The 27,406-nt window shown below is 39.7% G+C and overlaps 1 protein-coding gene across 9 annotated transcripts in view; it reads right to left on the bottom strand.

The window, feature by feature from the left end:
- VRK2 (VRK serine/threonine kinase 2) overlaps positions 1-27,085 on the bottom strand; it is a 79,183-nt gene extending 52,098 nt beyond the window's left edge. For 2 of the 9 annotated variants that reach the window (XM_054728556.1, XM_054728552.1), the window contains exons 1-7: positions 26,805-27,084; positions 24,951-25,091; positions 7,712-7,761; positions 6,911-6,980; positions 5,261-5,348; positions 2,166-2,271; positions 879-971 (exon numbers count right to left, since the gene is read on the bottom strand). In XM_054728556.1, coding sequence (XP_054584531.1) covers positions 879-971; positions 2,166-2,271; positions 5,261-5,348; positions 6,911-6,980; positions 7,712-7,761; positions 24,951-25,086 — 543 coding nt within the window. In that variant the 5' untranslated portion in view covers positions 25,087-25,091; positions 26,805-27,084. Of the gene's footprint in view, positions 1-878; positions 972-2,165; positions 2,272-5,260; positions 5,349-6,910; positions 6,981-7,424; positions 7,479-7,711; positions 7,762-16,424; positions 16,595-24,950; positions 25,095-26,804 lie in introns of those variants that run through there. The other 7 variants (XM_054728555.1, XM_054728559.1, XM_054728558.1 and 4 more) reach the window with 6 other exon arrangements.
- Between the last annotated feature and the right edge of the window lie 321 nt (positions 27,086-27,406).

Raw genomic sequence — 27,406 nt, 5'->3', positions numbered from 1 at the left:
AATATGCATTACTTAAGGTTCCTCCATGCCTGTTCATGTCTTGCTCATTTCTTTTTAATATTGAGTAATACTGCCCTATCCAGATATGCTACAATTTATCTATTCACCTATTAAAGGACATCTTTGTTGCTTTAAGTTTTGACAATTACAAAGAAAGCTGCTATATACACCTATGGGTAGGTTTTTGTGTGGTTTTACGTTTTCAACTCCTTCAGGAAAATCGCAAAGAGTATAACTGCTAAATCAAATATTAAGAATATGTTCAATTTGTAAAACTACCAAATGATCCTCCACAGTGGTCATACCATTTTGCATTCCCAACACCAATGAATAAGAGTTCCTGTTGCTCCACGTTCTAGCCAGCATTTGGTGGTGTACCCACAATTCAAATGCTTAATGGCCACATGTTTACATGTGGCTAATGGCTACTGCACTGGACAATAATATACAGAATATGTCCATCATCACAGAAAGTTCTACTGGAAATGCTGCTCTATTGAAAGCTTAATTGTTTGCACACAAGAGGGGCTAATGTGACAGTTTTTTATTTTTTCTCTACATAAAACCCATCTCTGCTCCCACTGGATACTGATGGGTCTTTGTATTTGCTCAGGTCAAATTCCTGTTCAGCCACTTGTGAACTAGTTGCCCATTAGCAAATTATTTAACCCTCTGAGTCTCAATTTCCTCATCCTAATCACTTATTAGTTTAGTGCATTAAAAGTTAGATAAGCAAGGTTAAGATAAATTACAACATTCATCATGTTAAGTCCTCATCTGTAAACCCATCTGGATTAGGAGTTGTGTGTTTTTTTTTAATATCTCAGTATGGCACTTTGAGGACTCTTTATGAAAGCAAAGTTTAATATTGTATTTACCCGATCTGGATTTTTGTAACCCAAGAGTAGATTTGCTGCTTTTATGTCACCATGAACATACTCATTTTCATGTATATATTCCAGTACATCCAACTGTGAAAAGAAATAAATAAGGTTATACTAATGTCTATTTATAACTCATGATCAACTTGAAGATTTTGAGTTTAGAGTAACATTTACTTTTATTTTTTTCATATTAATCATGACAGTGACATGCTTTGCAATCATTTACTTATCTTCTCTAAAGTATCACATGTACTGGCTACTCATCCTGAGAAAAGTTAAGTAAAATGGCCCACTAGTATCAAGTGTTTTAATGGAAACTCTAATTAAAGAACACCAAGATTCAACAATGCCTGTGCTCCTAGCAGCCCGGTGGCCAAGTCACACTGTGCCAAGAGCAAAAACACAATAAGATCAGAGATCTAAACTGAAATAATCCTGAAGCCCACTCAGCAATTCCTTTCTCAAGGAATAATTATAAATCAAGTGTTGGGGACCCCAGAACAGAACACCTTGTCCATCAGCACAGAGAAAGGCATTCTCCCTCTGTATAGAAATAGGATAAACCTTGGTTTCATCTTTGAATCCCTTGAGCCTTGCACGTTACTTACACTCAATAAACATTTGCTGGCTGGGTAGATGGGTGAATGGACAAATGGGAAAATTAGTGAGTTCTATTTGCCACATCCCAACCTGGCACCAGTATTTTCATTCTATTTAAAATGGAAATAAATAAAATGGGGCTTAGGCAAACCGAACACAAACAAGATAAGACAAATATGTGGTATAAACAAAATGTGTGCATGGGTGCTATTAAGATTTCATTGCTCCTTATTTGGCAAAGTATGTATTATTCATTGCCATACTAATTACTGCCACCATCCCAAACTCATAATAAAAACTGTATAGCACCCCCATACCATCACATTTAGTATGGGAAATAATATAATCTGCTATAGTTTGCATTATTATAAATATAACTGACAAAAGAGATGTTATTCTTATAGGAATGCAAGCTTGTTCTGGTATGTAAAACAAAGCTGTGTGGGGAAAATCAGATGGTAGAACCAATGTCTAATCGAATCTGTAGTGCCAAACACAGCACACTCTGTTACTTACAGAGCCCACCACTATCAATTTCACCAAAATAGCCCCTTACTCTCTATAACTGACATTTCTAGAGCAATAATCCTTCCTCCCCTGATAATTCCACAAAGGGCAACACTTTGTAACAAGCAAATAATCTGAAAATAGAGCCGTGTAAAAGAACTCATTCCTTCTTACCATCCGAACACCTAGCTGCAGGACAACTGACTTTCTGAAAGTACCATTCTGGTCAGAGATCTTCTGTAAATCCGTTCCTAGTCTTTCCATTACCATAAATCTGTAACTGTAAGAGGAAGATGTCAAAAAGAGATCTTAAGATGGCAATTCCTGAAACTTTCTATTTATGAACTGAAAAAAGAAAAAGTATACCCAATCTAACAATAGAGAACAATGCAATATAACCATTAGAGAACGAATGTACATTAATAATGCTGTTCTGCCGAAACCGGTTTGGCTCAGTGGATAGAGCGTAGGTCTGCAGACTGAAAGGTCCCAGGTTCGATTCCGGTCAAGGGCATGTACATTGGTTGCGGGCACAACCCCGGTAGGGGGTGTGCAAGAGGCAGCTGGTCGATGTTTCTCTCTCATCGATGTTTCTAGCTCTCTGTCCCTCTCCTTTCCTCTCTGTAAAAAATCAATAAAATATATTTAAAAAAAATAATGCTGTTCTTTTGCAGAAAGATGTTATTTAGTATTTTACTTTGCAGTTAGTTTCCTAGAAGAGAATGCTGTGCTTAGACCACACTGTCTTAGATCAGCGGTCGCCAAGCTTTCCAACCTCACGGACCACCAGGGGTCCATGGACCACTGGTTGGCAACCGCTGTCTTAGATCACAGGGGGGAAAAAATCTTTCTATATTAAATAGTCCTGAATTTAGTTCATTTTGACTCCATTACCTTCTCGCCATAAAGCCTTGAACAAATTACTTGTCCATACAGAAAATGTTATTTATATTTGGTTGTGACCTTATAAAAGCATGTGTACTGTCTCTATCCATTTAGAAACATGCCTTTCCTTAAATGCACTTTTTCCTTCCTTCCTGTTTGGCACCTCTACCCCTTCTTTCCTTCCCTTCACTTACACACCCACAGAGGACCCTATTCTATATCTATCTATGTGTACACACATAAGCACAGACATATAGAAACTTGTCTTCATTTTACAAAAATGCAATCTTATTATATGCACTCTTCTACATCATACGTTTTTCAGTAGGATCTCACTGAAATCCTTCCAAGTCAATGGGTATAGCTCTGACTGACTGACTTCAGGAGCTGTACAATATTGCATGATAGGGATGTACCATGCTTAGCCATTCAGTCTCTTTTTGGCAGCCGTTTATTTTCTTACAAGATTATTGTTTGTTCATTTTGTTTTCATTTAAAGTATTTAAAGACCATCTGAGCAAAGCATTGACCTCTGAGCCTATTTTTTCACCTAAGAAAAAAGTATCACCTATTTTAAAAGGCCGTTGAAAGGCCAAAATGGGTACCTAACAAATGAGAGCATTTCTTTGTTTCTTTTAATATTACTATTAGTGATTTATATGTGATTAGCTATATTTGGTGGTTTAAAAAATATTTCTAAAAATTGTTTTGCCTCTCCTCAAGAGATAGAGCTTCATTAATTCTCTCTTGAGAATGGGCAACTTTTAGTGACTTGTTCCTACCGAAGAGAATACAGTAGAAACGATAGGCTATCACTTCTCACATTTGATTATAAAAAGACTGGCTTTCTTCTTGGATGTATGCTCCTGTATGTGTGTGCGCCTCCCTCCCTCCTTTGAGTTACGTGGTCTAGGGGAAGCCAGCTGCCATGTCTTTGAAATACCAATGGGGAGACCTGCATGGAGAGGATCTGAGGCCTGCCAACAATGACATGAGTGAATTTAGAAGCAGATCTTCTTAGGCCTGCCAACAGCCACATAACTGGATTTAAAGCAGAACCTTGAGATGACTGCAGCCCAACAGACAGCTGACGACATCCTCATATGAAGTCCTAAGCTAGAACCATTCAGATAAGGCAATTGTAGATAACTAGTGCCCAGGTGCACAGATTCATGCACATTGACAGGAAATTAATTAGAAGGTGGCCGGCAGGACGGGACTGGGCGAGATGGGCCAGACACACCCTGGAGCCAACCTCCCACAGTCCCTCCCTGACCAGCAGCACCTGGGGTAGCACCATGGCTCGAAGGGCATCTGAGAAGTGAGCAGGATCCCTCCAGCAGGTGGGGTCCCTTGGCCTGGCCTGCGGGGATCAGGCCAAAACCGGCTCTCCGACATCCCCCGAGGGGTCCCGGATTGCAAGAGGGCAGTTCTCGGGTGACGCACCCCAGAATCAGGCTCCCTCCTCTCTGGTTCTGGGGTGCATCATCCGAGAACTGCTGCTGCCAAGACACTGCACTTGGTAGCTCCTGCATTGAGCGTCTGCCCCCTGGTGATCAGTACATGTCATAGCTACCAGCCGGAGCATCTGCTCCCTGGTCATTGCACATCATAACTGCTGGTTGGACGGTTGCTTAGCCTTTTATATATATATATAGATGGGCCCACAGAAATTAAGATAATATTAGTTTGCCCATCCAGTGTGGCTCAGCATCAACCTATGAACCAGGAAGTCACGGTTCAATTCCTGGTCAGGGTACATGCCCAGGTTGCAGGCTTGATCCCTGAGCGGGAGGGGCATGCAGGAGGCAGCTGATCTATGATTCTCTTTGATCATTAATGTTTCTATCTCTCTCTCCCTCTCATTCCGCACTGAAATCAATAAAAAATATTTTTTTTTAAAAAGAGATAATATCAGTTTGTTGTTAAAAAACAGCACAGTTTGGGTAATTTTTTATATAGCAACAGATAATTGGCCACATTAGTAATAGTGATTGGACAATATTTGATTACTAGAGACCTGGTGCACGAAATTGGTGCACTGGGGGAGGTGTTTCTCAGCCCAGCCTACACCCTCTCGCAGTCTGGGAGCCAGCCCTTGGGGGATGTCCAACTGATGGCTTAGGAACACTTCTCGCGCAGGCCTAAGCCGTCAGTTGGACATCCTTAGTGCTGCCGCGGAGGCGGGAGAGGCTCCCGCCATTGCTACTGTACTCACCAGCCGGGAGCCTGGCTTCTAGCTGAGCGGGCACTCCCCCGGTGGGAGTGCACTGACCACCAGGGGGCAGGTCCTACACTGAGCGCATCATTGCAACTGGTCGTTCTGCCGTTCGGTCGATTTGCATGTTAGCCTTTTATTATATAGAATAATAATTCCATTTTACCTTCTTCCCTTGAATTCAGTAAGACCAGATCCATAAAACACAGGAATTCCTAAATAATCAAGTTGTTTGCATTCTATCCATTTTTTTACTGCAAAGACAAATTTAATAGAAAAAAAGATATGTTTTTAGAAAGGTATTTCTTACTTTTACATTGATATTAAAACTTATTTAGCTAACCTAAATAGAAACAAGATCTTCCTAAAAAACTTTTATATATTAAATATATCTATCTAATGGCTTAAAATTCTATTGGAGAATTTTTAAATTAAATATGTTATAACCAAAACAAAAGTAATCATAGTCATAAAATATAGTTATCATGTACACACATGTTTGTATTCATGAAAAAGGTAATTCCCTTCTATGCTAGTAAAATTTTTAAATATAACATGTTATCCACCAAAGGATTTTATTCCTTATTATTTAAAAATCTAAGGCCATGGTAGTAAAAACAAATAAACAAACAAACAAAACAGAAATTTGGCAGAGAAATCCTCTTACCCTGAAAGTATATTATAAAGAATTATTTTAATTAAATGTAGCTTTGAAAAAAATCAAATCCACTTAAACAATCAGGTAACTTATTAATTTTTCACTTTTCTATCATGTATGTTTAACGATTAAGACAGCTCTACTGATAAACAATCAAGTTTAATGGATTCTATTTGTCACCCTGACATACTTTTAAGCAGTCAGTAAAGACTACAGTATTAATGCTTAGAAGATTTTACTTAGGGAAAAAAGTTAATTATTGAGGCTAGACTCATCATTCTTTTTCCTGAACATAATGTAAAGGACCTTGACTATAAAGTCATTATTCAAATGAACCTCCTTAAAGCTTCACTTAGTCCATGTATAACATAGTGTTTATAAAATGTTTTTATTATTCTTTAGCTCTGCTCATCTCATTTCACATTCAAATCCTTTAACAGGAAGTTTTCATATCTGATATTCAGCTCCAATTAACATTTACATTCTAGCATTTTTAACTTATTTTCTAAATCTTAACGTTTAATCGTATCTATACACCTATCCTAATCCATTATAAGATCATTCCTTTTGTTTAAATACCTACTGCCCATTTTAATTATGTTTCCTTGAAACCTTCCTATCCAAATGGATGTGTTTTGTTTTTTAAATTCCATTCTATTATTTTTTACTAGAAGCCCAGCGCACAGAATCGTGTGCGAGCGGCCGCCGTGAGCCCTGCCCTGCCACCAAGAGCTGCAAGCCACCTGCCAGGAGCCGTAAGCCGCCCCACCCTGCCAAGCCGTGAGAGCCACCGAGCCGAGAGAACTGCCTCGCCCCGCCCTGCCGTGCAAGCCGCTGCTCACGGGCTGGGGGGAGGAACTGAGAGGTGCTCAATGCACCACATGGTGACCGGTCGTTTGGTTGTCCTGGTCATCACGACACTGGCTTTTTATATATATAGATACTTAGAGAACTCTTGGTAGCTTGAATCAACAATATCAAAACTTGTACACCATCTGTCTTTTTTATATGTTGTAACAGTTAACTGAATCATTTTACAATAACATTTCCAATTGAAAAGAAAAGAATTTTCCAGAAGGCTAGAAAAAGACAAAAATATTTACACTCACTTTAGCAAGTATATATATGGAAGTAAATTTCTTTGCTAATTTTACTTACTACATTCTTTTTTTGCAGCTCGTTGGTAAAATTTAAGTTCTGAAAATAATGGGCCATTTTCTTGATACTCCTATAAAAGAAAAGAACAAATTAATTTTATTTTTTTTAAATCCTAAAAATTGGTATTGCAACTAGGAAAATATGAATATACATATGTATTACACAATAGTACTTTAATCATTTATTATAAAACACAGGCACCAGCTTTCCACTAAAAATCTCCAAAAAAAATACTAAGTAAACTTAAAAGAATCTCATTTTTAACTTTAACACATTATAATGCTATCTCTATACATGCTTACACATGAAAGTAGTCTTATTGAAAGAACTTATTAAAAGCACTCAGAGCTATATACATACACAGACACACGATGTGTACCAACAGGCACATCAGGGGAGATAATACACTGCAAACTACCTGGTGGTTCATTCTACATAACACCTTTACTGAGTACCTACTGTATTTCATTCTCTGCACTAGATACAGGGGATACAAACAAAACCAAAACCTCACCCCTGCTGGTAACAACCATACCATCTAGAGTAGATAGGAAGGACAAGGGGACGTGGGGGAGGGACAAGAGGATCTATAGCTAGATAAGATACAAGGGTTATACATGTTAACACAAAAGAACAAAGTTCTCCAGTCTTCGAATTTTAACAACGTGAATCTACATCATAACATTAGGTTTAATGATAAGTAAAATGATAAAAACTATGATGAGAAACACTTTTACAAAAATAAAGTAGAAAAGAAAAAGTCAACTTTATGTGAAATACAAATTTAAGAGCAATACTTACCACTTTAATTACATGTCTTGCATCTTTGTCTGGTTTATTTGTGGGGAAAGCTGCAGAACAAAACACAATGGGGGGAAACAGTTCCAAATTACTGAATGTCTACTATATTCCAAACACTGTGCTAAGCACTTCACACATATTAGTTTATTACATCCTCCCAAAAAACTCTTATAGCAGGTATCATCTCCATTTTATACAAGATCTTACTAAGGTTTGACAAGTTGAATAATTTTCTAAGAAGTAGCAGATTGGGGATTTAAATCCAAATCTGTCTGACACCATAGTCCACACTCTTTATCACAACCATATTCAAATATTCAAATAAGTAACACCAACAAATGATATTAATCACATAGATCTATGTCAGGGAAAATATTTTCTAGATATATAGCATTAAACCCAATAAATGATATATAGTAAAATCTATTGATTAAAGTTTACTAAATTAAAATCTATGATAATTCAGAAATGAAAACCGATTCATTTTAAGTAGAAGTTCAAAACAATTTCTACTTGGTAAAATTCTAAAATAAGTCAAGCTAGAATAAGAACTAAATCTTTTAAAAATTACCTTGTGAGCCTAGCCATCAATTATCCCAACATTAAAGAATACATATTTCATAATGTAAGCTCATTTCAAGCTATCTTACTTCATTTTATTATTTACCACTTGCATTTTGGATATAGTAATCCAACTTCTGAAAACTCCATTGTTAAATTTTTAGATCAAATCAATACTTTTGTCTACATTATTTAAGTTATTAACAGAGTCCTCTGTTTTCAAATCTTGATCAGGGAAGTTGACATGTATATTTATTTGAATTGTGAAGTCTAGAATTTTGTCATTCATCTGTTCACTCTACATCCATTTATTCCTTCATTCAACTAACAAATATTCATTTATCAAGAGGCTGGAATATGCAAGGCACTGTGTTAAGCATTAGGATGATGTTTAAAGGGAAGTGAAAAGGGAAAAAAGTGAAACTAGTATTGAATACAATTGAAAATCAGCGCTTGGATTGAGAACAAGATCAAATTATCCAGGTATATTTTCAGTATGTTTACAAAATGCTGCATCCTCTTATCACTACTCCCAGCATTTTTCCTTTTCTTTCTCCCAACTCTATCAACTGTTCTATTAACTCACATGATAGATGTAAAAAGTATTTCACCACTACACTAAAGTATATATACCTTGTACTTTAGAGTGGTACACATGTACAATTTCCTTAACCATGCTTAAACATTTTGATGTCTGCAATGCGATTAACCAGTTGAAGAAATTATTACTTCAATATTAGTAAATATTATATATAAATTGTGAACCCAAACATCTTTACAATAACAAAGAAACTAAACTTATATCAATTAAATGTCTCTTTTCATCTTTATTCACATGAAGTCATTTCATTTTTACTCATGCAGTAGTCCCAACGGAACTGCAGGAGGAATGGATCATCTACATCTAAGGAGAGAAAAAAAACAAAACAAAACAAAACAAAAACTATACACAGAAGAAGGGACCCAGTCCTGCCATAGAAGAAGAGGTAAAAATAGCCTTTCCTCCCATCCAATGGCAAATTATTTTTCCCAGTATGATGCCCAAGACTGGGGAGAAATAGGCCTGCCCTAACCGTGGACCACACAGTACAGTACCAACTTTAGACAATGGTCTTTGCTTTCTGAGATATAAGTTGGTACAAAAACTTCTTGCTTCTTCTCTAAAAGTAAGTGGCCACAGCAGCAAATACATTTTTAAGCCACACAGAATATAAGAAGCAGAAAAGCACAAAAGGAAAATGGGGATTTCAACTAGAAAAATAACATATTATATTTCTGTTGGGGGGGGGGGGAAGATATCCAACCAATCCAAAATCCTACTCCCTGCTGATTTCAATCAGTATATCCCGACCACTATATGATCCGAATATTCCTTTCACTCTATTTCACACAAACATAGCATGCACTGACATATTCTTGAAACATCCCCATACTTATCATTTGATAGTTGCACAATGTTCTCTATAAACCTCCAAGTCAGATTATACTGGAGAGTCTAACTCCAGAACCAATTGACTAGAAAGCTTTTGGAGAAAGAGGTTCAACAAATAAATTGTCCTAGTTACCATGCAGTTCTCTTTACAGTAATCAATCAGTTAATTAATGAAAAAAATATTTATTTTCCACTGTGAAGCCAAGCCACATTCTAGTTAGTGAAATTAAATGATCATGGAAAACAGACATGGGATCTGCTTTTATAATCTAGTGGAGAAACCAGACATTCATCAAATATTCATACACAAGTGTAAAACTGTAAGTATAATAAATGTTAAAGGGAGAGGTAGATGGTACTATGAGAATGTATAATTTCATTTATATAAAAGGAAATGCTTGAGCAAGATTAGTTGGAGAGGTGGTAAAGGGCTAGATGAAAATCTAGTTTATAATTTCTAATGAAAGGTTTTTAAAAATTTGAGGTATATATGGAAGACAGGAAACACAAAATTAGATTTGCATTTGGAACAGATCACTGCACTACACTGTGCAGAACAGACTGAAGGGGAACCACAGTAGATACTGATAGATAAGTAAGGATTTAATTTTGGTAGACCAGAGGAGAGAGGACTATAGCTTGAACTAGAGTATCCATGTTAGATATAAAGAAAAATGAACAGATTCCAGAGATTTCAGAAACTGATAGTACTTAACAGTGGAGGGAAAGGGATCTAGTTTGGTAAGTTACAGCTTGTTTGACTTATTGGGGGATGAGAAGAATGATCGATCACCCACACTGACTGCATTGAAAGTAGTAGTCTCCTATCCTCATTTAAATTTCTGATGAGAGATCTCATGACCTGATAAGGAATGTGCTATACACATATGTGATATTTACCTTCCTAGCATTTCTTTTGTATTGGGAACTTGATCTGGTTTTCCCTTTGAGGAACCAAACCTCCCACTCCTCATGAGGACGTAGGAGGGCTGCCTATCACAACGAACCCTCCCTTATATACCAGAATTAGGCACATGACCACTTTGGCTAATTGGAAAACACAAGCCTACTTGGCCACAGTAACCAGTTCAGAAGTGGCAAAGTGCCCCAACTATGTCATAAAAAAGTCTTCCTAGGATTTGATGTTAAAATGCTAAGTTAGACAAGATAGACCATCCTATCTAATAAAATAGTAATATGCAAATGACCCTAAATTTGCTACACCCACAAGCCACGCCCACCAGCCATGCCCACCAGCCAATCAGAGCGAGTATGTAAATTAATCCAACCAAGATGGCTACAGCCACGGAGAAAGTAGGAGGGAGGCTTGGGTTTCCAAGGCAATAGAAGAAGCCAAGCTTTCCCCTGCCCTGGCCGGCCTAAGCCTCCACTCAAGGCTATAAAGTTTTAATTACAGAAGGTAAACAAATCCAAACAGAAATGGCTGCCGGCCTCGAAGCAGGCAGGAGGCTTGGCTCCGCTCCAGGATACAAAGTTTCAATTGTAGAAGGTAAATAAATTCCAGATACCAGGGCATCCGCTTGGGTCGCCAGGGGGCATGGCTGGCCTGCAAACCACCACAGGCCCCTCGCTCAGGCCGCCCCACGCCCCAAGGGAACCCCCAACCTGATCCGGGATACCCTTCAGGGCAAACCAGCTGGCCCCCACCCATGCACCAGGCCTCTCTCCTATCTAATAAAAGAGTAATATGCAGATTGACCATCACTCCAACACACAATATAGCTGCCCCCATGTGGTCAAAGATCCTGCCCCCAAGTGGACACAAGATGGCCACCACAAGATGGCCAGCAGGGGAGGGCAGTTGGGAGGCACTAGGCCTGCAAGGTAGGGCAGTTGAGAGGGACCAGGCCTGCAAGGGAGGGCAATTGGAGGCGATCAACCCTGCAGGGGAGGGCAGTTAGGGGTGACCAGGCCGGCAGAGGAGGGAAGTTGGGGGCAAACAGGCTGGCAGGGGAGCAGTTAGACATCAATCAGGCTGGCATGAGAGTGGTTAGGGGGTGATCAGGCTGGCAGGCAGAAGCGGTTAGGGGCAATCAGGAAGGCAGGCAGGCAAGCAGTTGGGAGCCAGCAGTCCTGGATTGTGAGAGGGATGTCGGACATCCCTCGAGGGGTCCCAGATTGGAGAGGGTGCAGGCTGGGCTGAGGGACACCCTCCTGCCCCCATGCACGAATTTCGTGCACCAGGCCTCTAGTAAGCTATAAAAGTAACAAAACCCTAGAAATAGTAGCAATCACTTTCCTCAGCCAAATGGGAAATAAAATATGAAAATCAAATCCAACACTGAGGACAGGAGGGTTAAGGCAGAGAGTTAAAACCCTAGTGACACTGCTTCAAATCTATCCATGTCTGAAGCAGAAAAGCTTGTACTTATGAATTACAAGAGTTAATAACACCCCCCCCCTTTTGCTTTTCTTGTACTTATCAGTTAAAATCTATTTGTGTTGTTAACATTGGCAACCAAAATCTACACAGGCAACTGGAAAAATTAAAATATGGTGGATTCTGGTAAAGAATGTAATAGACTAGCACACTAGATAAACCAAAAACCTTCCTCTATAAAAATAAACTGGATGTTGAATAAAATAAATCAAACTTATAAATGCAGAGGTGATCTGCCAAGATAGATAGATATAGATAGATAGATGATAGATAGATAGTTAGATAGATAGATAGATAGATAGATAGATAGATAGATAGATAGATAGATAGGTGAGCCAAAGACATCTAAAAGCCAGTGAAAGATGAACATGAGCACTGATGTTCCAGGTCAGGTTGCAGAACTGAAGGAGGCTGCCCAGTCAGGGCAACCAAGAATATGAATGTTAAAGCCCTCCTGGGAAAAGGACAAGTCCTTGGGCCAGCAAGAGGCAGACATCTGAAGTTAAGATGGCCACATAAAAGTCAGAATTTTCAGAGTGCTACATCTTCAGTAGAGTGGGACATTAAAAAGATAGGGAGATGGGGAAGGGGGACATACAAAATATAAAGAAATCAAAGTATACCACCATGAAAATATCATCAAATCACAAATGAGGAGAGCAAGAGAAGAAGAAAAGAACAAAGGTACTACAAAACAGCCAAAAAACAATTACAAAAATGACAAGTCCAAACCTATCAATAATTGCTTTAAATGTAAATATATTAACTTTCCAAATAAAGACAGAATGTTTGAATAGATGAGAGAAAAAAAAAACAAAAAACCACAAGACAATTATGTGATGCCTACATGAGATTCACTTCAGCTTTAAAGACACAGAGATTAAAAGTGAAAGGATGAAAAAAACGATGTTCCATTAAGTGGAAACCAAAGTAAAGTAGGAAAAATTGTAAATATTTATGCACCCAAAATAGGTGTACCTAAATACATAAAGCCAAAATGTATTAACAGATCTAAAAGGGGAAACTGACAGCAATATAATTATAGTAGAAGACTTTGATATCCTACTTTCAATGATATTTTTTAATAGAGGATTTTGGACTGTTTTTATCTAATGTATTAACTGGCAACTATATTATAATCTAACTAGAGGCCTGATGCATGAAATTCATGCAGTAGTAGGCCTTCCTTCCCCTGGCTGCCGGCACCAGCTTCCCTCCGGCAACCAGGACCCAGGTTTTCCTCTGGCACCTGGGACGCGGGCTTCCCTCCGGCCACTGGCAGGCACCCAGGACCTGGGCTTCCCTTGCAGCCCCGGCTTCGTCTGGAAGGACGTCTGGTCTAATTAGTATATTACGCTTTTATTATTATAGATGCTCTGTAAATTTATGTTATTGTTATTCTTCTTTGCTCTCTCCTTCAATAATTACTTATTAGTTGTGGTACATATTACATATTTTATTTCATTTCATAATATACTACCTTTCAATCCATTTATCTATTTTTCTAACACTCTTGACACTGATACACTCTAATTCAAATGTTTTCATTAGTAGTATTATTACCTAAAGACATTTTGAGCTTGCCTAAAGGGTTGATATGGAACTTAACTTTTTTGTTCAACTCTTAACCCTATAATTCCTAAACACAGTTCATTAATACACTTTCTGAAATGACATCGTAAATTCTGTATTTTAAGTTTAAAAACCCACTACATAAGAACTTTAGCTCCACCCTCACTTTTTGAAACACTTTCTAACATTCATGATGAAGTTAGGTTTCAAATATGGGAAATCTTTCTTGTATCTTTCATTATGATCTCCATTTTGCAGGCCTTTACCTTTTCATGTGATGTTCTTACTATCCAAATCTATAATAATAAAAGTGTAATATGCTAATTAGACTGGATGTCCTTCTGGATGACCCTGGGGCTGCAAGGGAAGCCCGGTGCTGGCAGCTGGGGAAGGAAGGCCTACTCTTGCACGAATTTCATGCATTGAGCCTCTAGTATATAACGCCATAATGATCAAAGACGGGTCACCAGGAGGTGCATGGAGCACCTCTCGGTCCCTCCCTCTGGCCCTCGAGCCGCTCGAGGTGGTGGGGCGGGGCTCGCAGCTCACGAGGTGTGGCCCACAGGCTCTGATTGCAGCAAGGCTGGCCGCCGGCAGGCGGGGTGGTGGGCGGGTAAGAGGGGCTGCAAGCATGGCAAGGCGCACGTGGGTGGGCGGGGCTGCTCCATTTCGCACACTGGGCTTCTAGTATACTAATAAGCAGATAATAGAACCGTTATTTTTTTTTACATGATGATCTCTTTATGTCATTTCTCTGTGACTTAGATTTGCTTTGCTTGCTCATTAATAGTACAACTAACTCTTTGCTCAGTTGAGTCAACTCTTTCCTTAAAGTTTGTTTTCCATGTTTCTCTATCTCTCACCATCTTTCAAGATCTCACAGGTTTTTAGGGTCAGAGGAACTGAAAAATTCTTTCCCCAATAAAAACCTGTCATTTTTACAAAGATTCCATAATGAATTCAATTTACATTACACTAGATAATTTCAGAACATTTACACCTGTTCTCCAGTTTCTGCTGGAGTAGAAATTTTCAAATCATAGAAGTCTATACATTTTTTTTTAATTCTGGTTGGTATCACACAGCAACATTTGCCCATTTGATACACAACTCTGTTTTGCTTTATTCTCACTTTTCTTGGAATGTATTGTGAGAGAATTTTTTCGTAGGCTTTATTACTTTTCTTTCTACCATCCTAACAATTAGTATGATAGCTTTGCGTGAGTAATACTTCTTCTCAACTGTAATACGTTTGACACTGGATATCTACATTAGACTTGTAACACATGATCATTTATTAGAAAAAAAGATCAAGTATAATGAACAGCTTTTCTTCACATTCTCCAGAAATTAAAATTGTAACCCCGTTAACTGCACCATAAGTGCTCAAAAATATATATTCTGATGTAATATGGTATTTTGTTCATTTTTTTCTTTGCTATGTATACACGTCAAAAAATATTCTAGCATAAAAATTATCATTACATTAATAAATATCTCTTCTCTGTTAAAAAATACCTTAAAATTTGCCTCTACACCAAATGTTATAATTTTTTTCATAAAATCATGTATAGGTATCTAATAAATCACTACTATTGTATAATATCTTGAAATAACTAAAAAAACTATGCATCTATTATAAAATAAAATATGTTGGTATCTGAACAAAGTCTATAAGAAAATGTTTTGTTTATCAAGATTCCACTTATCCAAGTATTTGTTCGTCTTACTTTTTGAAAGACCTAGACTTCTAAATAGTGTATCTTTAAATTACAATGCAATAAAGAAAAAGATATGGTAAAGAATAATTCAGTATTTTTTAAAATATCTATTTTTACATCCTTATGAAAATTTTGTCATTGGAAGTTAAAGAGGCCTCTTTTGATCTTGCTACTGCTTATGAGACTCACAACAAATACACAAGATCCTTATAAACTAGGCAAATTTATCCATTTCTAAAAAAGCAGGAAAATCCACCAAATGTTTCTCATCAGTTTGTATGTACTATTGGTTGCCTGTTCTCACTTTTCATAAAACTTTTGTCTGACCTAAGTATCATACATTTTAAATGCATTTTTTCCAGTTCTTAACATTAGATTTACTATAAATATCAGATGTTCTTTCACAGATTTCATGAACATAATATTAAAAACATATCACTGATGCTCTACACCTCGAGTTGTCAATCTGAATGAAAATGACACCATTAGCATCATCACTAACAGATTTCTCAAATTAGCTGCCAATACTATCAATTAGATAGTTCGCTGTTATTTTAGAAATGAGGATGTCATAAGCATGTCATTTGCCACTATTTTTTTTCTGGCTGGAATTAATTCAAAGTGTTCTTGACAAAGGACTTCAATCGGGAGAGCAGAGAAATCTGAGTTCAAAGGTAGATGGAGACAATTACGGTGGCATGGAGGCAAATTACTTAACCTCCCGAGGCCTCAATATCTTTCATATTAAGTTGTTGGGAGGATTAAATGAAATAATGTGTGTAAAGCATTTAACACAGAGCTTGGCACACACTAGTAAAATAATTTAGTACTAGATGATTTCCTAAAAAACAAACAAACAACAAAAAACAACAAAACAACAACAACAAAAACACTACCCTAATAGGCAGCAGATACCACAGACACATCTGACTCATCAGCTACTCTCTACCAGATTCTCTTTCATTCTTTTCTACTTTTCTATGTTCTGTGCTCATGCCCCGCTCAGTGAAGGTTTGGTAACATTACCTGCAAGAATTTCATTAGGTGGCACTCAGAACACCTTACAATGGAGGCTATGCGCGCCAGGAGGCTGTGCTCTTTCACACGCATCGTAGCTTCCGAGTGCTCTTGAAACAAAGTTGTGGAAGCTGCCTTTACTCCACACTAAGCACAGAGGAGAAAAATGGCCAGTGTCTCTGGGGAATAATTAACAAAAGACAGTTTGTTTCATCTTCATGATAAAACACAGCATCCCTATTAAAAGGCAAATTCATCATTCCCAAAAGTTAGATAGAATGACACTTTAAAAGTAATTCCAGCTGATTAGATTTAGGGTTCTGAAAAAAAAAAAAACTTTTTTTTTTTTAATTCATGAATATACTCTGAATCTTTCATTTGATTTTAAAATGTATAAATGTTCATTTAACTTTGAGCCCTTGCCTCTCAGTGTTCTATTCTGAGCGAGTCAAACAAGTGGTAGCAGGCATGCTGGGCACCATAATACTGCCTCTCACATTTAAATACTCTTTGTCAGTTGGATTGCAAATTAAAGACAGTCTCCTGAACACTGACACATTTTCAATGATTGATTTTGCAAAACGTGTTGATTTTTTTTCTACACTGTTTTGCCTCTGTGTGTGTCAACTTTGGCCTCCTTTTCTTGCTCCTTTGCAGCACTGCTGTCTCTTTGAAGCAATTGTCTGCCTGATATGAAAAATGTACATTAAGCCTCATGACTAATTACATAGATAAAAATTCCTGATCTCCACTATGAAATACCTATGCCCAGCAACCAGAACAAAAGCTTCTGACTAGGTACAAAACTCTTAAATCAAACCTGTCATTCACTTAAAAGAAATTCCAATAATTTATTTTCCATTAAAGTTGTGTTTACATTCTGTGAAAAGTGGATTTCTTATGCATGTGACATGCCTGCAAGTCAATTCATTTAACAATAAACACCATCCCTTTCCTCCACACCATTTCATACTTGCTATTAGGTCTACTTCAAATAAGTGCTACTCAGTGGAACTGTTTTAATCTAGACACCACACTGTTTAGTCTTAATACCATATCCATTTAACTCTCCCTACACTGCGCATGAGCAAAGCAAAGTAGACTTTTCCCAATAAATCCTACAATCTATGGAGTATTTAAAAAATACTGTGTCTTATCCCTACACCACATGTTACAGCACAAAATTTCATCTCAGACCGTTGCTGGGAAAATTATTTTTCCATAACAAACTACTTCTGGAGTTAATTAACCCAATCATTTTTAGAAAACTATCACAAGCAAGGCCTTGGTTAAGCACCCTGAGAATACTTACAATGAGCTTATCATCTAATGTTGGTTGTGGGGGTAAATAGGACAATATACAAATAACCATCAAACAAAACAAGATGAGCATTGAGAGAGAGCACACTGTAGGAACAAAGAGAAAGAAAAGTTGTGGATTCTCCCCTAACTTAGCATGTTAGAATTTCCAGAAGGCCCACCAGCCATTTGTTTTCACAACTGGTCCTAGCAGCAGACTCCCCTCATTCCCAGTCTACCAAACCTGGGTCCTCTGCGGTGTGGCTGCTCGCTTTTTGTTAGACCAACCCTCCTCTGCCCCTGACTGTTCATCTCGTGCAGTTACCAAGTGCAGTCAATGCATCACATGCCATCACACTACCATTTGGGGAAGCCCTACAAGGACTACCAGTGTACCTACTGGCTAGTCCAACCCTGGCCATGAAACTGCGGTTGCTTGAAAATGATGTTTCAGTATGGAAGGACGGGGTGGGGGGGCGGGGGGAGAGGTAGCGGGTAGGAGATAGGGGGAGGAGCCACACATCTCACTAGAAATGGCCACAATACCTAAGCAGAGCAAGTTGGATGGTCTGCACATGAGCCAAAGCTGAGAGTTTCATTGCCTTTGTTGGCTCATGTCACTTCTTTAATTAATGTCACTTTCTCTGGTTTAATATCAGAGCAAGTGACAAGAGTGCTTCTGGATGAATTGTGCTTTCTGAGGCCTGTACGGCACCCTCTCCCGCAGGCTGACAGAGGGACGTGCCAGTTCCACTTGGCAGTTACCGTGCACCAGCTTTAGTTTTAGTAGTTTAATTTGTGGCAGTTATATGTTTTGAATACGTTGAAGTATTCACAATGGTCTCATGGAATCTGTTCCATAGATAAAGTTTACACAGTGGGAAAGCAGCAGCAATGGCTATACGGCGATTGGGATAAGCCTCTCTTGGCCACAGCTGGTCTTCCAGGCATTCCTGTAAATTTAAGAGCATTCAGGGGATATGATTGAAGTGATCACAAGGAATGATGCCCTCTTTTTTTTTTTTTTTTTTTTGCCTACTTCTGTAGTTGGTGTGAGACGATCATAAGGAATATGATATTTAGAACTCGATTTTATGCAAAATCCATTATTCAAGAAGTGAAGTTTATATACATGATAGACATGCAATGAAATACATGTTAGCATAGGAAGCTGTGTTACTCACGCATTAAGTTGGTTCTAACATTTTGGTAAACTAAGTTTTTATTGGTATAAAATTCAGAAGAATCTCTGCCTTGAGGGAAAAGGACTGAACTTTTCCTTTGGTTTGTTAAAGATCTTCCTGTTTCAAGCTGAAGCGTTTTTATTTGGAGTTTTTCCTTCGTCTCCTTTATACACTTTTGTGAAGCCTCATCAGTTCCTGGTAAGAGCGGCCACCAAGGAGTTCTTGCAAACTTTGCCCGCCCTTTCTAAATTTAGGGTTCTTTACTGCAGCAGGCTGAAGACCTGGCTTTGATGGCACCTGACTCTGCGGGAGAAGAGAAATACTCCTCTCCACCGAAGGCCTGCTGCTTAAGTGCTGGAGGCACTTGCAGGAGAGGAACTCTCATCGGAAACTTCATTACAATACTGTCTCTTCCCTACGTGGAGTAGTAATCCTCATTCACCAAAGATAGAATTTTGCCCGACACAGCCACGGGAACTCCTGTTTGACTTTCAAAATTAATCAACCTCCGAGCTAGAGTAGAAATGGCATGTCCTTTCACCTTAAGCACAAAAAAGCTCTCAACAGACTGCCGTTTTTACATCCCTGGATGGAAGTTTGGGCCCCTGATACTTAAACTTGATGCACATACTGGGTTTCTGGCAGGCTTTTGCCCATCCCCATCTGCCAGCCTGGCACGGTGCCCATTCAGAAGGTGTGATGCCAGTTTCAATAGGGCATAGGTGCCAATCAAAGATGGGTTTGGAGGGGTGGCATGCAGAACGCAGCAAAAGTCAGCTCTTCTGCCAGAAGATCCTCCTGTTATCATACAATGCCAATGGAGGGCCACATGCTTCATTGCTTGGGTTCACATTGCATCTGTAGATGTTTCTGGCCTTCGATGGATGTCTTTCTACGGCATCTTTTTCCTCAAGGATTCCGTGATTGGAGATGTTAGAAAAGAAAAGTCTACCTGGCTAATGGAAGGCCATCCTTTTAAAACAATGGAAAACTTCAACAATTGTCTTGGAATAACTGCCGAGTTGTCTGTCTTTGTCTCTTACAAAACCACGTACGTACGCAGTACAAAACCCATGAAAAACTATGTGTCATTGTTAAGTGTGAATGGTGGACAAACTGTCATCATCCAAATAGCTCATTCCTATGAGTTCTCCTATTTAGAGCTTTGAAATTTCACTTTTCATTTAATTTATAATCACAGACATGCCTATGTCTTAAAAGAATGACCATTCCTCCTCCTATTTATTCTTCTTCTTCTATATCTAAAGAGAAGACCCTAAAAAACACTTCAGAAGCAAAAGTCTATCCACATTTCATAAGGAAGCCAGACTCTCTCAAAAGCTGAGACGTCTTTTACTCCAAGGCAGGAGAGGTGAGCTCATCTCATGAAGACCTGACCCTATAGCAATAGGTTTCACATGTTAAAACCTCGACCACTGTAAATGGTTACAAATTAGTAACAGGTGCAGTGGAAGAGACATTATATGTAAATCACTGAAGAACAAAAGTGTTTGTAAATCTTTCCCAAAGCAAGAGATTAACAGCAAAAATGTTGAAGATGAAAACCATAATACAAATATGATAAAAAGGCTGGACACTTAAAAAAATAAAAAAAGACAAGCAAAGGCTAAGACTTAGAAGGACTCTCCCTTTTTTTATACAAAGCCAAACGTTTGTAAATACTTAGATTTCTTAACTGATAGGAAAATAGACAGTGCTCTCTCTTTAAGAACTCAAATTTAATAGTCTGTGGATAGCACATACAACATTAAAATACAACTGCTAGGGCCTCTTAAGTATAGGCCCAACCAATATATCAAATTCACAAGGTCCTTTTCTCTCTCTACACCTTCATCTGTGAACTAATTTATCCCATATAATTTCTAGTACAAGTTACCCTTATTTCCTATGTATGTCCTCCTTTCCACCCCCACAGTCAGTATCGTTTGCTAAATGTCCTAGTAACAGTTGTGGCGGCATCAAAATGGTGCCCTGTGTCAAATAAGACTGCCTATCTCAAAGCCTTCTCTGTAAAACACTGCCAGAATAACATTTAATACAGCAATGTGCAATGAAGCAATGTGTGTTCCAATAACTGCATTTTGGTGATAGGCTCTGCTGAACATTACTCTGCATACCTTAAAAATCAGCCCATTACAGCTGACTAAAAAATAAAGTAAGTAAAAATCACACTGGTATAAATAACGTTTTCTATTTCTTTATAGGTAGAAGTATGTTTCCTTAACAATCAAATAAGTGGGTTAAATTTTGATAATTTCTAAAAATCCTATTATCCCTACCAACTCCCCTGCCTCTGTGTTTCTGAAGATCAAAATTGAGCTAACTGGAGAGCATGGCCAAAAAAGTGTAATGATGGTCACTTAGATGAAGTCTAAACACTTATCCATGCATAAAGGATTCAGTCGTAAGGCTTCCACCAGAGTTCATTTTAGTTCTAGTACTGTATTCTTCTTCATAAAAGGTGCTATTGATTCACTATCAATAAAGCATACATAGATTATTTTAGGTGACATCCTGCTATTTAACTTGTCCCAGCCTTTCGTGTGGCTCTAAGATTACAGGCTGGAATTAAGGGTGACATCTATAATAATGGAAGAGAATAAAGCAAACTGGCTTATATGGGTTAAATACCCAAATCTCAGTCTCAGTCTCTCAGGCAAGTAACTCTTGAACATCCTCTACTATGTATTTGATATTCTTTTTCTTTAAATATATTTTATTGATTTTTTACAGAGAGGAAGGAAGAGGGATAGAGAGTTAGAAACATCAATGGGAGAGAAACATCGATCAGCTGCCTCCTGCACACCTCCTACTGGGGATGTGCCTGCAACCAAGGTACATGCCCTTGACCGGAATCGAACCTGGAACCCTTCAGTCTGCAGGCTGACGCTCTATCCACTGAGCCAAACCGGTCCGGGCTGTACTTGATATTCTAAAGCTGCTAAAGAGTCACCACTATGCCCAACTTCAAAAACTAAAACTTCCACAGATAAATCATTTCCATTTTTCCTCATACAAGTCTTCAAAGGAACTTAGCTAAAGCTTATTACCTATGATTCTGTGTTTCTGGATTTTTTGACTAACTTCTAAAGCCCATTATCGTTCACATCTGGAGCAAACAAGACAGCTTAAAGGAGAACTTTTCACTATGTCATCATGGCTACTACTGTAAACTCTAAGGGGAAAAATAGTTATGGTTGGTAAGTAAAATGCCATAGTCTTCCACTGACATTCCCTATGTTCTTAGTTATACCACATTAGTAGCTAAATCTATCACAATCCTTGGCAGGGTAAATGGAAAATCCCTCCAATAGATGTCTTTGTCACCATCCTAACCCCCTGTGGCACCAAACACTGAACCTAGAGTTAGTTCAATTATCACTGAGGATGGGAAATTCTAATTAAATAAACAAATTAAATGTAAGTGCTTACCAAGTTCTAAATTGTTTAAAAACATTATTTCAATCCTCACAATTAATACTAGCCCAATTACACAAAATAGAAAGACTCGTTACTAGGAAAAAGTCATACCGTTTGTAGGTGGCTTAGTAAGGTCAGAATTCAACCCAGATTTGCCAAATACCAAAACCCGTGCTCTTATCTGTGCAATTTTCTGAGAGCAGAATTCATACTCAGTTCTCTCTCCCTCCCAGGAGTCTTGGAAACATTTCCACTTACTTTATACTACAACGATATTATTTTTTCCCATCCTTTAAACCAGTTTCCTTTCTTCCTTTTTTCTCTCTTTACATACTGTATACAAAAAAGAACCTTGACTTTGTTCTTGTATTCAAATTTTTCCCTCTTGTAAGTGTTCCTATTCTCTGCCCTTTGCTGATCACTGAAAGGTCTTAGCTATGGGTCTCAAAACTAGAGAACAGCTGTATATGTACAATGAGCTAGACATAGAGGATAGTTTCTCCTCAGCCTTAGGTAACAAATGCTGATAAAGTGTCTGCTAAAACAGTCTATCTGAAATTACCGGCTTCTTCACTTTTACCCAAGAAGTGATGAGAATCACGGTAAAATGCAAAAACATGATATAATTTCCAATGGATTTGCTTAGATAGCTTTCAAAATAATCAATACAAACTAGTTTTAATGAAGTTATTGCTGAAGGCATCTCACTAAAGAGCTGATTCTATGAGTCATGGGTGCCACTTTTGATGGAACAATGACAACATTTGGGACACAGTTTTATTATAGTTTCTTTGTGGAGCCTTTTCCTCAAACCTAAACCTTTTTTAATGGCCTTTCCTCAATGGTGTTCACTTGCTAATATTTTTAGGATCCAGGTTCTAAAATTTAGACAGTAGGAGGTATTGCAAACATATAGAACCTTGAAAATTGTTGTACAACATATACTGTTTGGCAATGAGAAAAAAAAAGCAAAAAATATGGCATGTACTTAGACTGAAAGAAGCAAAGATTTTTCTGTATTTGAAAAGAGACAAATCACATGCCTGAGCAAATTCCTTTTCACCACACAAGTAGTGAGTATGTGCACATGTATATGTATATCTGTACACACTGTCATATCCTCCATCTATTTTTCTAAGGGACCATTCATTCATCTCATCCCTTTTTATGTTCCCCTAAGATCCTATATAATAAAAAGCTAATATGCAAATGACCAAATGGTGGAACGACCGGTCACTATGACGTGCACTGACCACCAGGGGGCAGACGCTCAATGCAGGAGCTGCCCCCTGGTGGTCAGTGCGCTCAGCCAGAAGCTGGGTGCTCAGCCAGAAGCTGGGCTCACGGCCAGCAAGCACAGCGGCGGTGGCGGGAGCCTCTCCTGCCTCTGTGGCAGCGCTAAGGACCTCTCGGGGGATTTCCGACTGCCTGCTTAGGCCCGCTTCCTGCTGGGAGTGGGTCTAAGCCAGCAGTCAGACATCCCCCAAGGGGTCCTGGAATGCAAGAGGGCGCAGGCTGGGCTGAGGGACCCACCCCCAGTGCACGAATGTCGTGCACCAGGCCTCTAGTAGTATATAAGTGCTCATATCTCACCATTTTTGGGGATGTTCCTTTTTTTTTTTTTCTATAATATCCCTATGTGTATAACATTAAAATGAATAAATTTATACACTTGTTTCCTGTTAATCTACCTGTTGTTAATTCATTTCATAAACCCAGCTATCGAACCTAGGAGAGTAGAGGGATAGTCCTCTCCTCCCCAACAGTTTGAAATGTTTAATGAGGAACCCAAGATTCCCGCAATGGGGTCTTTTACCAACTTCTTAAACTCCTGTAGAAACAGATGTAATGAGTCAATACATTTAGGAAAACTTATCCTTGAAGGTAATTTTTTTATATCACTAATATTTACCTTATTTTATTCATTAAATCCAGTCTTGTTATAGATATCCTCTCATCATTAAACTACAGGCTTAAGGTAGCCCTGAATGAGCCTTTTAAAATTTAGTGTAAACATTTTAAAATACAGTATACAAGTGTAAATATAGTGTAAATATACTCAGCTAAGGCTCCATGCACCAAAGAACTCAGAAAATAATATTGAGCGTCTATTTTCTCAATTATCCCAAAGACAGCACATAACCAGTAGACTCTAGAGGCACAGGAGAGAAAATTCGTTTCATGCAGTAGATGCTTTGAGATATTAAAGGGCAATTCTCTGGTGAAGCCTAATTAAGAAATGACCAGACCTTATATTACTTAAATATTAATCAGATTCACAAATGGAAAGTGTTTGTATTTGTGAAGCTGTGGTTTCCCAGCTGTAAAAAAACAATGTCTCCAGGAAAACACACTCTCAAAAAAGAACATTAGCATTGTGTCTGGCAGCCTGTGTAATCGGGCTCTGAAAAGACTTCTAAGAGTCCTTCAGAAAAAAAAAAAAAAGAACAAGGACTGAGACCAGTCATGTTTTGAAACTAGAAGTTCTACTACACATTAACTACCTTCATATTACTAAAGCACATTTATTCCCTTTTATTTCAAAGTTTCAATTTCAAAACATTACAGTCATATATATAAGAACATGTGGTCATATACAGTTATACTTTACCTAAATATATCAATCCAAACCCTCCAGAACCAATCATCTTGCCCAGCACCCATTGCTTTCCTTCCATATCATCCAGAACCTTGCCTTCTGGTAGTGGGTCAGGAAGTTTGTATTTCTCATTTCTTCTTGGGGGCATCACTTCTGCTGGCAGAAGAGAGGGGAGGCCGGCGATTAAAAATAGAAACAGCAGCAATAAAATATTTCGGTTAATATACATTTCTCAAAATATCTTCTAAGGGGGGGCTTTCCCAGGTTCCTAGAAATTAGGATTCTGGTCAATTGGGTTTGTTCAAATGGAAGCTTCATATATATTTCAACGTTGAAATCTAGGAGGTACTGATGGTAAAAAAAATAAATAAACAAACAAACATAACACATAATACAAGCCTGTTTAACTTAATGCAACATTTCTAAAATTCATTTGGGGGGTCTATGATACTATCAACACCTTAAGAACTGAGTTCACAATTTCTAATGAAAAAGAGAGAATAAATTTTACATATTCCTTTCATTGGCATGAGGTCTTGGGTCACTAGGAAAGAATACAACTATGGGTTGGGAAAACGGCAATGTACACCATTGCCAAACACAGCAAGCGGCACGGAGTATTTGTTAAAGAAGCTGGGGATTTTCATGGGTTTATAATTTATAAAAAGCAGAAGTCTAGGCCACTGAGCAGTTTCAGGCCTGCACACTCCTCCTTCAGCTTCTTTCGGTTTTTCTATACCCTGCCCCTTCCCCACCTTCACCAACGTGAAAACTGCCCTGCCTGAGAGATGAGTGTGGTATTGGCAACAACAAAAGCATAGACTCCACAGAACAGACACAACCACTTTAATCGATTAATTGTAATTGAACACAGGTTAGTGAATTTCACAATTAGGGATTTTGCACTGGACGAGAACATTTCTTCGGGGGCGGAGGGGGACGGCATATATGCCTGAGACCAATTGAAATGTGAAGGTAACTGCAATCCTGTTATTTCCAAAGAATTTTTTTTTAAAGTGTTGAGAGCTTCTGAATAAAAGTTGATGGAAAGTTCCGTGGTATCATCTTCCCATCTTCCGAATGAGAGCGTTTCTGTTCCTTTTAATAGGTTTTCTGTCCTTCCCTTCCTTTAATCCAGAGCCCTGCTGTTACAGCAAGGTCTCAGGCAGCCTAAGCAAAGAAACACAGCTGAGACCTTCCAGGACATTCACCTGTCCTCCTCCTACCAGGAGTCCCGGGAAGCCGGGAAGTTGGATGGTGAACTGAGCCCAAAGTAGAAAAAAAGTTTTGCCCCTGAACCAGTCCTTTGTATTTACGAGTGTCCACTACATATTCGCCGGTTTAAAAACCTCAAGTCTCCAAAAAAAAACCAACGTTCAGCTGGGCAAAAACTCTACATAAGTCTGAAGTGGATAAAGGCAGTGAGCAGGCGGACCTGAGACCTGAAATGAAACTGACTATGAAATGCACATCCCGGGCGCGGACCCCGAGCTCCCGTTCGCCGCAGCCTCCCTCCAGGCCAGTGCCCGGGTGTCCCGCGTCCGGACTTGCTCCCGGGGCCGTGAGAAAAGCTCACCGCCAGCTTCCGGGGGGCAAACCGGTACCCAGAACCCGAACGCGAGCCAGGGCTGGGCGTGGGCGCGCGGCAGGAGCGGGAGCGCGCGGCCCAGCGCCCGGGTCGCGGGGAAGGCCGGCCCGACCCGGCGCGCAGCCGGCCGGCGCCTGGAGACCGACTTCCCGCCCCTCGCTGTCCCGGGACCGAAGCGGGGGAACCCTCCCCGCTTCCCCGCCGGCGCTTCGGGCACACGCGGGTTCCAGGGGGCGCCGGGTTCTCACTCGAGTTGGGGGAAAAAGTAAGGAACCAACCGCGGAAGCAGGGACTCTCGGGGCCGGCGTCTCCCTCCGAAGGCGGCTCCTCCCGGGCCTGGGGCGCGGCACGGGCGGGGCCGGCGGAGAGACTGCGGGGGGCGCCTGGACCCGCAGCCGGAGGAGGAGGAGGAACTCGGGCCCTGGGCGTCCGAACCGCGCGCTCGCTGCCCCGCTGCCCTCCGGGGCCGGGCGGGGCCGCGGGCCCCCAATCCCGCGGGGAGGCGGGTCCTGCGCCGGGGCCGCCCTGGGCTGGGGCCCCGCGGACTGGCCCGCACCTGGGCCCGCTGCGCCCGGCACCGCCTCGCTCGGGGCGGAGACGCCGGCCCTGGGCCCGCGGATTGCCGGGCAGGCCGCGGCCGGTGCTTTCCGGGCCTGTCCGCGCGGCCGGGCCGCCCCGGGGCCGAGGAAGCGGCGGGTCGGAGAGCTGGGTGAACAGCGCGCACCCTGCCCGCCAGCCTGGAAGACCAGCCATCCGTTCCGCGTGAAACAGCCAGGACGCACATTTGTGTAGGTGGGACTTGAGGTCTCTTGTTCAATGATCTGAGGCTTAGGGAAAAACACTTAAAAAAAAACATTTTAATAATGTACTAATGTCTTTA

Source organism: Eptesicus fuscus, chromosome 16, assembly GCF_027574615.1.
Source record: "Eptesicus fuscus isolate TK198812 chromosome 16, DD_ASM_mEF_20220401, whole genome shotgun sequence".
Taxonomy (NCBI): domain Eukaryota; kingdom Metazoa; phylum Chordata; class Mammalia; order Chiroptera; family Vespertilionidae; genus Eptesicus; species Eptesicus fuscus.
This window is presented reverse-complemented; position numbering and strand designations above follow the sequence as displayed.